The sequence below is a fragment of the Rissa tridactyla genome, chromosome 3 (assembly GCF_028500815.1).
Source record: "Rissa tridactyla isolate bRisTri1 chromosome 3, bRisTri1.patW.cur.20221130, whole genome shotgun sequence".
Taxonomy (NCBI): domain Eukaryota; kingdom Metazoa; phylum Chordata; class Aves; order Charadriiformes; family Laridae; genus Rissa; species Rissa tridactyla.
Genome location: NC_071468.1, coordinates 122,967,988 through 122,984,020, shown reverse-complemented (window position 1 = coordinate 122,984,020; position 16,033 = coordinate 122,967,988). Strand labels below are relative to the sequence as shown.

General features: G+C 39.7%; 1 protein-coding gene across 12 annotated transcripts in view; it reads left to right on the top strand.

Moving 5' to 3' along the window:
* Positions 1-16,033, top strand: part of PKHD1 (PKHD1 ciliary IPT domain containing fibrocystin/polyductin) — a 278,406-nt gene that overhangs the window by 129,629 nt on the left and 132,744 nt on the right. For all 12 annotated transcript variants that reach the window (XR_008465473.1, XR_008465472.1, XM_054195531.1 and 9 more), the window contains 6 exons: positions 475-608; positions 5,534-5,646; positions 7,007-7,106; positions 8,512-8,646; positions 11,873-12,008; positions 13,734-13,980. Coding sequence is in view for 10 of the 12 variants with exons in the window: in XM_054195531.1 (XP_054051506.1) it covers positions 475-608; positions 5,534-5,646; positions 7,007-7,106; positions 8,512-8,646; positions 11,873-12,008; positions 13,734-13,980 (865 nt within the window). In the remaining 2 variants the exon portion in view is untranslated. The remainder of the gene's footprint in view (positions 1-474; positions 609-5,533; positions 5,647-7,006; positions 7,107-8,511; positions 8,647-11,872; positions 12,009-13,733; positions 13,981-16,033) is intronic.

The following is a 16,033-nucleotide window of genomic DNA, read 5'->3' as shown; positions in this document are numbered from 1 at the left end:
AGTCTTGTGCATATTGAACTGCAGAATCATGGTCTCTATTGCCTCTTTGTAGAATATTTATTGTAGTATTCCTTTCCCTGATTGTGTTTATCTCATTAGAGTGTAAGGTCTTTGTGGCAGAAACTGTTTTTATCATATATGATCAGATCATGCTTGTGGCCTCCTGACATTTCTGAAGGGTATAGCCCTTCCTTTTCCATGCTGTGCACCACTGTGTTGAGCAGTCATGGCAGTCTTTGACCATCTCATAGCCATCTTCTGCCATGTGTTAAAGACAGGTTTCTAAGTGCTTTTCAAAGAGTGATTTACCCAGGGATAGTTAGCAGGGAAAGCTAATTCCCACGTGGGCCATAGCAGCAAACAGGCAGGGAAAAACCCAGCAAATTCTGTGACTTGCATAACAGAGGGTTTCCAGCTATATTTATATTTGTGTTTCTTTTTCCTTTATATATATATTTTATTTTTTTTTTAAAGGAGAGGGACTGGAAAAGGGGAACAGAGTCTGTAAAAACATAGTGATTGGCCTTTCTGGAACAGACAGTTTATCCAACATTGAGACGCTGTCACCAGCAGGGATCTATGTCAGGGCTCCTGCCAACCACATCAAGGTAAGCAGTTCAGGTATAAAATGTAACATTTCCTTTCTAATCAAAGATCAGAAATATATGGAACCTCATTTATTTGGGAGATCATATACACAACATTTGCCTCTTGACTGAGCTGCCAGAAACTGTACTTGTGCTGGGATATTAAAACGAGCTCATATTCAAAATAAATTGTATTCATGGGCAAATTTATTGTTACTGAATATTTTACTGCACTTGGTTCGGATGAAATATTAAAATGAGATCCTTTATCCTGTGATGCTTTAAAAAATTGTTTTATTTTCTAATACTCATGGATTAAAAAAAAAAACTGGAAAAAAATTTAGGCTCAGCTTCTACAGAATGTTTTCCCACTTTTGTCATCATATAAAAAAAAGTCTCAATTTTAACGGACTGATGAAAAACACACTACAATTCAGCAATATCAAATCCATCTCTCTCTGGATTTAAAATGACAACCTACATACAGTCCAATATTTGCATTCCAGGGTGGAAAGGAGAATGCTCTCCCTGCTCTATGAAAATGACATTGACTTTAAAAGAAACCAAGCTTCTCTATTCTAAATAGTGATAAAATGTTGGACTCTTAAAAAGCTAACGGACTAACAACCTTCACATCAAAAAGTTGAGCTCAGTAAAAATCTTTGTATTCACTAATTCTCTGATGCTTTGTTTTAGTTCATACATTTTTTTGTCTTATTCAAGTCACTTTTGAGAATAAAGTGTCACTTTTAAGTGCTTCATGGGGAAAAAAGAAAGATTTCCAACGATTTCAAATAATTTTTTCCTTCCCAACTATTTTAAGTCTGGAATTCCATTGACACCGACCTTTCTTACCACAGCTTCAGTTGTGACAAATGCACATTTTCATAAAAAAAAAAAATCCTGACCTGTTCTATTGCTAACTCACAGAACCCAAACCACTTATTAAGTGTACGTGAAGTCCTAATCGCCCCTTGGGCTTCTATTCTATGAGGAAAGAATTGCACCTAAATTTAAAGGTGAAAAAAAGACCAACACAATTCCTATGTTAGTATGAAGACAGGAAGAAGGAGAGGACTTTTCTGCAGTTCCCTCAAGGGCATATTTATCATTTTTAAGACCGTCAAATATGGTTAAAACATCCAACAACCAGGCTGAATCACATGAATTTCAGCTCCACTAAACACAGAGTTTTGTACTATCATGCACTGACTTACCCTGGAGCTGTCTACTCGATCGCCAGTGGCTCAGCTTTTCAGAAGGTTTGCTGCAATTATCTCTACGGGCCCGTGTCAACTGACTGTGGTGGGTTTTCAGCACATTTGTTTAACTCTCTCAGTTGACATGTGTTTGTCGCAATGCCCAAAGATGCATCTGTGGCTGTGTACCCGAACATCAGGGTTAAGTCTGCACTTCAGAGATGTGCTACTCAAGGCAGAATAGCAGATGGCCCTTGAAGGGTTGCTGATAAACCTCATTGTCGGCAGTCTTTTGGAGCAAGCTATTTGAGATGTTTCAGCAGCAACAGGAAAATAGGAAGAAGTTCCTTAGCTTAAAATTGTTATTAGCTGCAATTACTGTTCTGCAGTACCAAGCAGTGCTCAGCAGAAGACATGAAAGGACATGGATATTAAGAGAAAAAATCACAGTTTTTCTAAGCAAAACACCTGTGTCTTGTGAACTTTTTCTCAGTACAATAATAAGCAGTAAATGTAAGGGATGCTGGTCCAGCATCAGCATCATAATGTTACAGTTTCAGCACCTTTTATCTGATCAAATGGCTCAAGAACTGGATATTGCTTTTTAGGTATTTATAATCTTAATTTAATAGGGAGTTTTGAAGAGTGTAACAGGAAAGACTCATCATTCCACTGTCTGGATTCCAGGCCATGACACGGATTAGGAAACTACCTGTCTAGATTTTAATGTTAGGTCCTTGTTGGTTTTTGTGCTTGTATGTTTTATGTTTTTAAATTGCCATCTTTCAATTACTGGTTTTAAATTCACAGGCTGCAGTCTTTAAGGCAAGGGTTACAGCTAAGATAGACAGAGACCTCTAGGTCCAGACTGTGTTATATCTTCTGTTCATGATGGGTTAAACTTTCCACAGCGAGACCTGCAATAATATTTTCATAACTACTCAATTTACTTGAGAGCCTAAATTTGCATCGGTGACTGAAGAGCTTAAATTTCCTTGAAAATCAGTGATCTCCTAAACGGTGTTGAAATTGGGACACAGCAGTCACTCAAACCTCAACCTACAAAGACGTTCAGAGACCAAATTCCCACTGGTTTCCATTTGACTTAAGCTTTTAAGTGCATTTGTGAGTTGGGGTGTTAGGTAAAATTTTAGGCCCATAAAGAATAAGTGCAAAATGATTATTACAAGGTTTGGTGTTTTTAATAAAATATGGAAGTCCTGGTTATCACTTCTTAGCGTGATAAGACAATTTCATTAGCAGGCTGGTTTCTTGCCTTTTAAATGCTATCAGCATGAGGAACTGAAGATGCACCTCTGATATTGGCTCTTTTGTTGCTGAAATGGACGCCCTATGTCCCTGGTTTTCTTTTTGTGTGCATGGAAAAAAACCAAAAAGTAGTTTTTTATCTTCTTCTCTTGGTTCTCTTGGGCGCAGTGGGTCTTGGACCTTTTGTAGTGACTTCCTATTCATAAACATTCAATGGTCTTAAATCCCGGAGCCAGCATGCAGTGCTCATGCATAACAACATACAGCATGGGTTTGAGATATTTAACAAGCATCTTCCTTTTCCTTTCTTGCCATGATGTTGAGGACTGTGAAACTGCTTAAATGAATGAATGGGGTGGAGATCAGCCCATGTTTCCGTGTCAGAGAAGTTATTGATGGTCATGTTGTTGATAAATGAATTTGTTTCCCAATATCACCCAACCCAACCGTTCTTCACAGTACCAAAGGGGTGAGGCTGAATCTGTTTGGCATCGATTGTTTCCCACCATTTCATCCCTACTGAGATCTTTTCTAAAACCTTCTGCAAGTGAGCATATGTTGAAGTGAGCGCAGTGGGGCTGCATCCTGCCAGGTTCTGAAACTAGGGGAGTGGTGCTGGGCACACTCTGCAGAGCTTTAATGTCATCTTTAAGGTCAACAGTTTGAGCCCCGGCTATCTAAAAGGAAGTTATGAAATATTTACATTAGCAATGTTGTACGGTTAAGAGACACTTAAAACGTCAGCCACTTTATTTTACTGACTTGCAATGCATACCTCCAGGTATCTGGCATGCTCAGGGAGATAATTTCTCTCTGGAATTTTGGTTGCATGGACATTCGTAATATACTGACTTCCACAAATAATTGATTTCCACACAAAATTCCCTGCTTGCCTAAAACCCCTGCCCTCCAGCCTCTAGCTGGCTGAATAAATATGCGGTTTTTTTTCCTTATGAATCATCTGTAGAACGCATGATTGGAGTCACAAGTAAAAGATCCTGGAAATAATGTGACTGGACTGCAGAAGTATTTTGTTAAAGGAAAACGGTCTGTGTCTGCACTTTCGGAAAAAGCAGCAGTTTTACCCGGGGATAGAGAAAGCAGTGCTTTGGGTATCGATACTTCTTTGTTGCTTGACAGGTGTCAGAGATCACAACTGCAGGGAACACAGTTGGATGGGTCAGGAGAAAGTAATTGGTATATGGAGGCTTTCACCTCTAGGTCACCAGGCTTGGCTTTGATTTGGACCACCAGAGACCAAAAAGTCATTAGTGTTTTAACAGTGTCCGGTGACCTATGAATAGTAGTGGTGGGTGTCAGTCCCAATCTTAGAGAACAAGCTCTTCTTATAGCTGATCATAGACTGCCTTTAGAGAACTAGTTACCTCCAGAGAGCAATTAATCTTATCTAAGGATAGACCTGAAGAATTGCCCTCTAGACATGCCTATGCCTTATTTTCTCCTGGAAAGGGAGCCTAGGACTTACCAGCCTGGACTTCAGCATCAATTTTTTACACATCTAAGGGAGGTGAAAGGGACCATGCCCAGGTGTGCGCATGAAAACATTGCTGATAGACACCATCCAAAGCCATCTCGGTTTGGCTGCTGTCCAAATGAAGCAGGTAAAATCAGGCTTTTTCCCTAGAGTAGAAAAGCTTCTAACCCATTGTATATAGCCCACATGACCCACTTGCTACAGACTTGCTACCAAACTCCTAATTTTAAGGCCAAGCAGATATTATGTTCACTTTTTTTCCCCACCTCTTGCAATAATAACAGTTGGACTTGATGATCTTAAAGGTCTCTTTGAAGCAAAACCATTCTATGGTTCTGTGACTCATTAAGCTATACTAAATTACAACTTACAGCACATCTTCCCATTGTTATTCACTTACCCTGTTAAAAAGAAACCAAATCAAGTAATTTACCACACATCTAAGTTTAGTTGTTCAGCCACTGACATATCCCGAAGATGTAGTTCTCTGCTTTCTCTTGATTTTTAGGGGTCTCACATTGCAGTGGCAATGCTATTTCCTTTTACTGTATTTGCGTTGGGAGATATGAGAAAGATACAGATTGAGAAGTAAATCAATACTCTGAGTAGTTTGTGATTTACCTTTCTTTCATGACACGGCCTTCCTACTTAGAAAGGATTTTATAGGGTTAAGTTCCACACACTTACTACTTCTTGAAGAATTATGGCAATACCATTTTTCTGTCATTTGTTTCTATTGCTTGGCCAACCCTTGTTGCCTGGCTTGAGAACAGTTTTGGGATTTTTAAGAGTGGTCCAAGGACAGAGTGAAAACAGGATGAAATCAAGGACACAGAAACAAGGAACCAGCTTCTGCCAGACAGAATTACCAGAATTTGAATGGACCTCAGTTGAGATTTCAGTTTGCATTTTTCTTAAGCTTATTTTAATTTCCAGAAATCTGTGGTAACCTTTTCTTCACAGTCACATATGTTTCTCTGCAGGGTAACACAGTGTGCGCTGCTGGGTATGGCTATTTCTTTCATCTCTCCCCTGAGGGACCATCCAAAACGCCTCTCCTGTCCTTCAGTGAGAACATAGCTCATTCCTGCACAAGGTACTTGGGGACTTTTTGTTAAAGAGATTTTCCTTCAGTGCATGGTAGTGCTAACTATAATTGCAGTGGTGAGCAGAAAAGGCTTTGCTCCTCCTTTCAGGATTTTTTTTTCCAATTTTGCACCCTTTTAGGGCATCCTCTCTTTAAGCAGAGTTCTCCACAGCAGAGCAGAATCAGCATTTGACAGCAATCAGCGATGTGGTTGTACGTGTTTTTCAGGGCCTGATCCTGAATGCTTTCCTTAAGAGTTTCAATGCGGTCCTTTCTTCCTTGTTTACAAGCCTGATTTGTGAACTTGCAGCATTTCCAGTGATTTTAACAAGCTCCTTCAATTTACCCCCTTGTTTAAATGATCCAGATGTAGTTTAAGGTGCCATATTTAACATATTTCCTCACCAACCATTTAACAGCAAAGTACTGAAGCACGCGCTCATGTGTTAGATTTAAAGCTCATTTTCAAAGCATACCAGACATTTTGAGCAGAAGAGGGTGTGCAGGAGAACAGGTACATGATTTCTTTCTTACTCTCCTCCTTTAACATCTCCTGCAGGCCACCATTAGAGACATGATACTGGCTTAGGCAATCTGGAGTGGTGTTTCTGACCTCTAGATGCTTCATATCATAGCAGCATGAACACTCAACTTTTAGAGTTCGGCTTCTGATTAAGTGGATTGAAGTAGAGACTAAGCACTTTGTAGTCCGACGGGATAAAAGGGGCTGTATGTGCGTCAGACATTACATAGAACGTCCGGGAACAGATATTCACTAGAGCTTTTGCCAGTACTTCCTTAAAATAGTGGTGATAGTAAAAAATGACATTGTGCTAAAAGTCAGTGGACGAAGTCACTGTAATTTTGAGGAAATCTGGGTATGAATCTGGATTTAAAATCCCTGAGAAGGTCAAACCAAGGGCTGCATTCAGGAACATGTACATTTGTGTTGTGAACCGGAATAATTTGGAATGTACTCCAAGTTGGCTGAATCCAGGATCTAGAAAAGCCTTATCTGTCCAGATTCATGTTGGGCTCATCTGAAGCCAACAGAGGTTGAAAGCTCCTAAGCATGGTGAGGGTGTTTTGCAGCGAGAACCTGTAAGTGGTTCTGTACACTGATTGTTAGCCCTGGTGTGGCTAATTCTGAAAATACTTGAAAAAAGAAATTTTAAGTATGATCTCTGGCATGATTCGATGCCTAAAATGAATATTTGTTATCCACCATGGATTAAATTATCGATAAAGTCTCACGCAGAGAACTGTTACGGATTTAAGATTTTAGATATCAAAATGATGGCTGGGAAAATCTGCTTGTGAATTCATGCACTGGAAAGAAACAGTCTCCTTTGCTTTCTTTCCTAAACAGGTATGGGTTGCTGGTGTACCCAGAATATTTGCCAGACAGCCCAAACAGACCTGTTCAGTTCAACAACTTCACCGCTTGGAGCAGCCAAGGTGGAGCACAGGTACGTTTGTTGTGACGATCCTGTGTGATGTTGTCATGGTTTAACCCCAGCCAGTAACTAGGACCATGCAGCCGTTCACTCACTTCCCTGCTCCCCCCCCAAGTAGGGAGGGGAGAAGAGGGAGCAAAAGGAGACGAAAAACTTGTGAATTGATATAAAGACAGTTTAATCCAACAGTAATGGAAGAGAAAACCAATAAAAATGGTAAAAGAATATACAAAATAAAGTGATCGTAGAATCATAAAATAGAATCATACAACGGTTTGTGTTGGAAGGGACCTTTAAAGACCATCTAGTCCAACCTCCCTGCAATGAGCAGGGACATCTTCAACTAGACCACTTCACTTTCTAGCTATTGTAGCTCCCTATTACTTAATCTGATTGAAAAACCCACACCACCCTTTATTATCTGATACTTTCTGCCCGTACTGGTGCTTAGAGGCTGTGATCCTCTTGACATCCCCATCTGATGACCTGAACAAGTTGTATGTGTTTCTCTCTAAGGCCTGTTTTCTAGTCTAACCCATCCTATGGCTCTTCCTTTGAAGCCATCCGATATTTCAGCGTGTTTTTTCAGACTAGTGCATTCTCTTTCTGGAAAAGCTTATTTGTATGAAAAGAAATAAAACAAAAGAACAAGAGGAAACAGCCTCAAGTTGCACCAGGGGAGGTTTAGACTGGATATTAGGAAAAATTTTTACACTGAAAGAGTTATTAAGCATTGGAACAGGCTGCCCAGGGAAGTGGTTGAGGCACCATCCCTGGAGGTATTTAAGAGACGGGTAGACATAGTGCTTAGAGATATAGTTTAGTGATGTTTTTTGTCAGAGTTAGGTTGATGGTTGGACTCAATGATCTGAAAGGTCCCTTCCAACCTGGGCAATTCTATGATTCTCTGAAAAGGATGTTTTGCAGTATTGGTTTTGTGGTTATCTCTGCTAACTTGTAATTTCTTTGTATGTTACTGACCTAGCACACATTAATAACTAAGTTTATTCTGCTTCTTCCATGGGCTCCCTCTAGGAACAGTCTTCTTGCTGTTAGGTGACTGTAAGCAATACGTCTGGTTATTTTCAATGTAGCATCTTTCTGCTACAAACATTAATTTCTTTACCCTATCCCAAAAATTTAGAGCACTTCTACCCTGTCTATAAGTGATTCTCAGTTCTGATTTTCTTTCATACTGTTCTTTTTTCTTTTAACATGAAAATAAGTTAACAGAATGTAAAGATTTTTGTATTACTAATTAAAAACAGAAACTGCATATTAAGGGGAGATTCTCAAATATTAAATATACATTCAAAATTTTTATGTGTTTTTGCTGTTCCCCTTTCTATTGTATTGTAAGGAAAGCAGAGTTATAAATCAATTTTTGTTATTTTTTTATTATTCCCTTTTTATATAGATTTTTAGAAGCAGCAACCTTGAAATCCAACATTTCTGGGTTTGTGCTTGCAAAGACTTTGGCATTGAGATCGTAGAAAGCCTGGGAAACACTTCTGTAGCTGGTAGCATTTTAATTGGACACATTGGGCAAAAGGTAAGCACTTCAGGAATTATTTCAATGTCTCTTGAGTTACACAGCTACCCTTTAAACAGGAATTAGGAGAACTAAGAACGTAACCAGAAGAACAGCTGTTGCTCCACAGCAGCTTGTGCAAAACTTGGGATTTTAAATATATATGTCATACAACTTCAGAATGAAGTTTGGGCACTGTTGTGTCTGCTTAGTCCTCTAACTGTGTTCCACTCCTTGGAAAGATGATGCCTTCAGTACTAGCACCTACAAGGGACATTGATTTGGTGATAACGCGGAGAAACCTGGAGCATCAGTACCACTCTCCCAGCCTGCTGGAACCAAGGATTTTGTTGCTTCTGATGGAAGCAGCAGAAGAGAAATAGCATTTGATCAGCTGGACCCTGCATAATTTTTTGGGTGCTCCATTCATACCAGATGATGATAGAGCTGAGTAGACATCAGCTGTTGAGAAAGCGGAGATCGCATTCTTCAGGAAAATTCAGTATTTTTTCCAAATATCTTTTTATTTCAGTACAGAAGTTTTGAAGATTTTTTTTTAAACAAATTTGAAACAAGATTTCTGATTTTTCTGTTTGAATTTGGAAGTATTAAATTTTATATTATAATGCATATTCATGTACATTCTTTATAAAACAACATTCAAAAGTAAAACCAAAATCACAGTTCTGTTCAACTTACAAGCCGAAGGATTTTAGTGAGATAAGTGTTAATTTTTTCCCTACTCGTGTTTTTTTCCAAGATTGACATAGTCTCAGAAAAAAACTTAGAATTTCACAGAACCTGAATTTTTGAGAGAAATCATAATTTTTGTTTAAACAGCCTTTTCTAACAAATTCCTACATACCTTTTGCTGTAATAAACAGACACCATTTAACCATACACAACAGGGTTTAGTTTAGTGATTTGAGAATAATGAGGGGGAACAAGAGATTTGATTTCTATCCTAGTTAACACTTTGGTTTCCTCTGCTCTCTCATAGCATCATTGGTCCATCTGGAACAGAGAATGCTGTTTTTTAACTTGAGAATGAAAAAAGCCCTCAAAATGTAACAATTTTATTTATGCAGTAAATATGATCTTCTTCCATTATTTCTTTAGGCAAATGGACAAAGTCCTTTGGGTGTTACCAGGTTGTTAACAGATTAAGAACATGGAGAACAATGGAATTTGTGTTACAACTGGCCACAGCTGCTTGTTCATGATTTAGATGGCTTTTTTCTCCTTTGCTCAGTTTTCTACTGTTGTTTATGAAATTAATTTTCTCTCTGACTGGCAGAAAAATAGTTTTAAATGAGTTTTCTTCGGAAGCTCACAGAAAGAATTCTTTGTAGTGGGTCTATTGAAAGTATATAGCTCAGATATCAGCATGGCCTCACAAGTCCAACCTTGCAGAATCCCAATGACACGTTGAATTTCTCTTGGACACTAAAGGGTGGATGTCTTTGTTTTCGCTTTGCAGGATCCATGGAAAGACTCCGATGTTGTACTTGTTAAGAGATTTAGAGGCGCTCAGCTGTGCCTTGTTTCTTGCAGTACCCCAGGGGGGTGATTATCTTTGATTATCTCATGATAAGAGCCTCCTTGTCATAATTTACATCTTAATTTATGTAATTCTCCCTTTAATAATGAAGTCTCTTTAATATCAATTAAAACTTTATGACATTAATTTAATGGGAACCTTGGATATTCCTCTCTGCTAGCCCTTCCAGTTTTTGAAAGTGCTTTTAAACAAGATTGTTTTCTGGAACTATCAGGGCATTTAAAAACTGGGGCTTTGATCAATTAAAACATTAGTGGCAGGGCTAAATCTAGAGCCTGTAAAAGCCAAGGGAAAGACTTTCGTTAGCTTCCTAGGCATTCAGCAAGTCTCTTCCATTCTTTCATAAAGCAACTCATAGCCCTTATGGAGCCCTTTGAGGAAAAACATTTCTTCCTGAAAAACCAAGAGGTCTGAGACAGGTGACACAAACTAGGGAGCAATTGCCATCTCACATCCTTCTTCTATTTGCTGTCTACTTAAATAAAATAAAATAACTAAAAAAAACAAAAAACAAAGATAGAAATGGGAGTGGGATGGAAGAACAGGCAAATGTAAGCGAAAAACTGATAGAGTCTTTCTGGCCAACTTGTTACCAGAAGCTTTTTACTTCTGCTTAGCGGTGACTTGGAAGAAGATCGTCCAAGAACTAGGACCATCACCTTGGGTGTTTTGGCCTCAGGCTAAAAAAGGTGATGGATCTACTGTCTCTTAATGAGACTGAAGATAGCACCATCTCGTTGAAGTGATAAACTATTTATAAGAGTCCATTTCTTTCTCCATTTTCATTTAAAGAGGATGTTTCCACAGAGGGTGCATTTCTTGATTGGTTCTCTACTAACACTTTTGAAAGTTGTTACACAAAAGGGTTTATTGGCTTCAGAAAGAGCATCACGCATTCCTGCCAGCCCTTTCCCCTCCAGCCTACCCACTAGCTCTGAGCACATCGTTCTTCCCAGCCTGTCTCTGAGAGATGTTGGCAGAGATGTGCACTTCCCCTGTGTCATGGCCTACAATCACCACAAAATCTAGTTTGTCCAATGTGTTTCCCATCACTTGTGGGTTTTACTTTTCCTTTTCATGTCTTGTGTTTTCTCCTGTGTCTCACTGATATACTTAACTTCTTGTTGTTCTGATGGACCCTGATGTCAACCAGGGCTTTGAAGAGAGCCCAGCTTAAGTGCTTTCCCCCACCCTCAGCCGCACACAAGGGCTTTGTGTCTCAGCAATCAGGTTTTTCTTAGAACTTAAATTAGGATGATTAACTTCGTAGAGTAGTGAAATTTCCTGCCTGCTGGACAAGACAAGTTAAAGTAAAAGGCACTGTAAGCAAATCTGCTCACTGTTCCTTCCAGGTGGATTCTTTCTTCCCAGGGAATGTGCAATTTCTTTTTCCTTTGAATGTCCAACCTTTACTAATATGCAAAAACCTGGACAAAGCAAAAAAGGCAATCACTGCCCTGAATGTAATACTATCACATACTGTAAAAGGTGAATTAAACAGATGTTACCTGTCAGAATTTGCAAAGCGATAGCTTAGATCTGTCCTTCAAACAGCGTACATTGCCCCACAACCGTGAGCTTGAGTGCAATCACATCTGTGTGTCCAGCTGCTGCATCCTGGATTCATTAAACTTGGAGATTCACACAGGGATACGTTTCCCAGTGCTCTTCATTTCTTTATTGCAGGATAGGACCTGCATGTCAGCAGGACTGAAAACTCCCAAAAGATACCAGCTATTCGTCTCCAACACAGCTTTCAGGAACTTTGATGTGAACACTTGCGCAGCGATGAGGACTTGTTCTGGCTGTTACCAAGGACAGGGTAAGTCAGATTTACGCTTATTTATCGGGGTTTACACAGTCCCTGGCTTCCTCCCATCTCAAATTCGTCTGTTTAGAAGTTCATATTATCCACTGACAACCATTGATAGATATTTCAGCTGAAGCCCACAAAAAGCACCTTATAATGATGAAGAGTTACTGGCCCCAGTTTTTCTTCTCTAATCTTGTCACTGTGTTTGCAGTAGGTGCAGTATCAAGGGATAGGTTTTGAGGTATTTGCGTACCTGCTCTCCTTAGGTTTCACTGCACTAAGTAGTTTTCAAAAGTGTCACTCTGTTTCACTTCCCCAACTGTGACAGAAGGATAATAGCTCTTCCCCATTCACAGGGAGGTGGGGCATGAGATGACGATACGTAGATGCAAGATAAATACTGTGTGTGAAGTGCAGCTCAGATGAACGGAGAAAATCCCTGAACTGGGATTATAGAGATATCCATAACAACCAGTCCTCAACAATACTCACTGTCTTTAGCCTGTACATTTTGCTGACACTGCTGGAGGGCTGAACCAGAGCCTTTAGCTGCTTTGCTCTGCACGGGCTGAGGTTGCAGGTTCTCTCCAATCTCCCTTGGAAATAGCTTCATCGCTTAGTTGAAGCCACATACCACACACATTTTTAGGACTAAGGTAGCCTTATTTTTGCACTGATTTCATTTTCTCAGTGGAAGGGTTTTTTATACACAGATTTGTTACTGCTACTTCATTTTAGGAGGTAAAATTTCAAGAGTGATGATTTGTTTAATAGCTATGACAGAACCTCGCAGAATTTCACCAAGCTCCTACCTCAGGCCAGCCTAAACCTTAGGTGAATTTGCCTAAGATAACGTGTAAATTAAGCATCCTTTTGAGCTTTGAAGAGGTACCCAAAGGCTCTTTGAAGAATGTTCCAACTGCAATTACCTCTTAAATATATTTATATATAAACTTATACTGCCCTACAATAACATAACAGAGAAAAAGACTTCAGGAGGTGAGATCAAAGGACAGAGGGAATAATAAAATCTGACTCAGAGAGGCTACAACTGACAATATGATAGTCAAATAGTAACCAAATGTGGTGCATGAATGCTCATGCCAAAGCTGCCTTGTTATGGTCCATGGGGCAATGATTTTCTGACACTTATGGAAATATTAATGTGTTCAAAAACTTCCTCTATTCTGCATGAATATTCCTCCTTTTGTAGCTTTCTGCATCACAGTAGTGTAAAGATCCTCCAGCCACACTTTTCAGCCAAGGCTTTATTGTGCCAGGTGCTGTACACATGCACACAGGTATATTTACACAAACATAAACAGTCCTTATCTCTAAAGAATTTATCTTATAAACAAGGCAGAAAGGATCTATAAGAATTGCTGATTTGGGGACTGCAACTTTTGGCAGTGGGACTTGCGAATAAGCATTTGGAGTCACTGAGGAGATGCAGGTAGGGCCAGGAGCAGCACCTGGATCAAAGGAGTCTGTAACCACAAGTTCTTTCACAACAGGGCACTGGACAGGTGGGACCTGGCCATAGCATGGCAGTGGCAATTCCTACAACCATCTCTGTTTATTTATTTATGTTCCTGAATTTCCCCTTCTTGACTAGGCATATGTTTTTCCAAAGCAAAGATGAAATGAAGCTAGTCTCCTTTTCTCCAGAGACGTCTTCAGGCCTATTACTTGAAGAGGTCAATCTGTTTCTGAAATGCTGTTTGTTTCCCCCAGGTGGGTTTACAGTGAGAACGGAACGTCTGACCTTCATCAACTCACCTTTCCAAGTGTCCTTCCCTTTTCCTCACTCTGCTGTCCTGGAGGATCTTGACGGCTCTGTCACGGGGCAGAAAGGAAGTCGACTCGTCCCTTCCACAGATATCCTGGCAGTATCTTGCACAACCAGTGCAAACTTCAGCCAAGCTTCTAGTGTCAGTGTTTGTGGCAGCGACATTGTTTTCCACCGTATGTCTCTTCATTTGTAAGTAAACATTCCACTTCTGAAAAATCGGCATGGATGTTGCTTGCTATGTTTTATATTGAGAGAGCTTCTGGTTCTGAACTGGAGTCCCAGAACTCTTCCCTGCTGGGTCCTAAACTAGGTCAAAAGCCTGAGCGCTGGCATACATTAGTCGGTGTTGTTATCCATGTGATCTCTGGAATTAGTTTTGTTCTAGCTACTTGTCTTCGCCCAGATAGTTCTCAGGCATGGTTTGAGAGAGAGAGCAGAAGGACCGTTCCCAACTGGGAATTTGGATGTAGTCATCATGGTTTTGGGAGGGAGCTTTGTTGCATGGACAGCTATGAGAATTATGTATGCAAGTTGGCCTCCAGGCCAGAGGTCAGTCTTTGATTTATTTCTTTACTAATTTAGATATGGCCTGCCCAATTTCATGTTTTTTTCTGATGTTTTCTGCAAGCTGCTTATCTTTCTTATCTTAGTATCCTATCTGTGTCTTGATTCCTGTCCAGAGGCAATTGTGGCAGTGTTAAGTGGGCCTTTAAGTGGAGGCTGTGATGTATTGCTATTTTGTCACTCTTCAAATTAGCAGAGGGACATAAACTGTCCTTTGTAGAAATAATAATCCAGCTCAAGGTGGGCACGGATGTTTAAAATAAGATTGATGGCCAACCCCAGACAGAAGAGATTTAGTGGGAAAATTGCAAACTTTGGAAGATTTTCCAAACTCTGATATATAAAATGCTTCCAGGTCATGAGAGAAACACCTCAGTTGTTAATAAGATGTAGTCTTAAAAAAAAATTTAAAAGAGTTTGAATTTAATTAGATTTTAAGTCAAGTTCTGAGAGTGTTTCCTTTTATGCTCATTGTGAGAGATTTCCTCAAATGCTCCCAAAGAATAAGTGGTCATGAATAGGATACATTTCATGTCTTAGGCAGACATTTGGGAATTCCTGGCATAAAAAGAAAGGGGGTGGAAAAGGCTTTTAGTGATCTAAACACGACTCCTACTTTTCTTCCCATGCTCATCTTCCCTTCCCAGCTCAACATTTCACTTTTCTTCTTTTTTTGAAGTACAAGCCTGAACCATTATCCATTTTTGCAGTTTCAGGTTAGTGGTACGCAGACAGAAATCCTGAAGTGTTCTGTCAGAAGGCAATTAATAATTCACATCTGTCTTATAATTTGTGTTTTAGAAGAAGGAGGAAAAAAACTCTCTTCCCAAATAGGAAAAAAAAAATAACCACTTGTTCCATTGAAGGGGAAAACTATAAGACCTTCAGCTACCTGCAGGCTTTGCATGTTATCACTCTTTCTCATAACAAAGACAAAAGTCTGCAGTAAATTAAGAGTTGGAAATCATTCTTATTTAACAAAAAGGGTACTGGGTAGAAGACAAAATACAACTGTGCTAGTTCTCTTTCTGGACCATTTAGACATGAGTTCTTAGGAAAATCAATTCCCTTTCTAATCTGTGTTTACCTTGACTATATGGACTACCAGCCCTTTGGATCAATGCTGTGCAGGTGGATGGAGCTTCTCACAACATTGCCTGTTGTTTGATTTGAGTCCTTTTGGATACTGCCACAATGTAAATGTTAATAATTCATACTAGCTAATGTATTCAGTACACCTTATTCCTCCTTGCATCAAAAGGTATTTAAGGAGTGACTACAAACAGGAGTTCAGCTTCACCATTGCTGTTGAACTCTGGAAAAACTTGAGCCCTGACCTAAACTTTGTCTTCCCCAGTAAATTGCTTAAGAATTTTAGATTAGTCATATCAATGACCAGGTGCTTCTCAATCAACCTTTTATTTCAAGCAAGTTGTCTTTCTTTCCCTTCTTTGTTCTTCATCTACACAAGCTGGGAGTCAACTTACATCAAAGATCCTTGGCAGTCTGAGTAGCAGAAGCCAGCTGTTAGCCTGTCCCTTGAGTAACCCAAGACACTAAGACCATCCTCTTGTGTTTCTTCCAGATCTTCTCCCCTAGGTAGGTCCTACCAGCCAAATCACCATCATGTGCAGTTGAAAGACTGTCAGCATGAAGCCAAGCAGAGCAGGCAACAGCC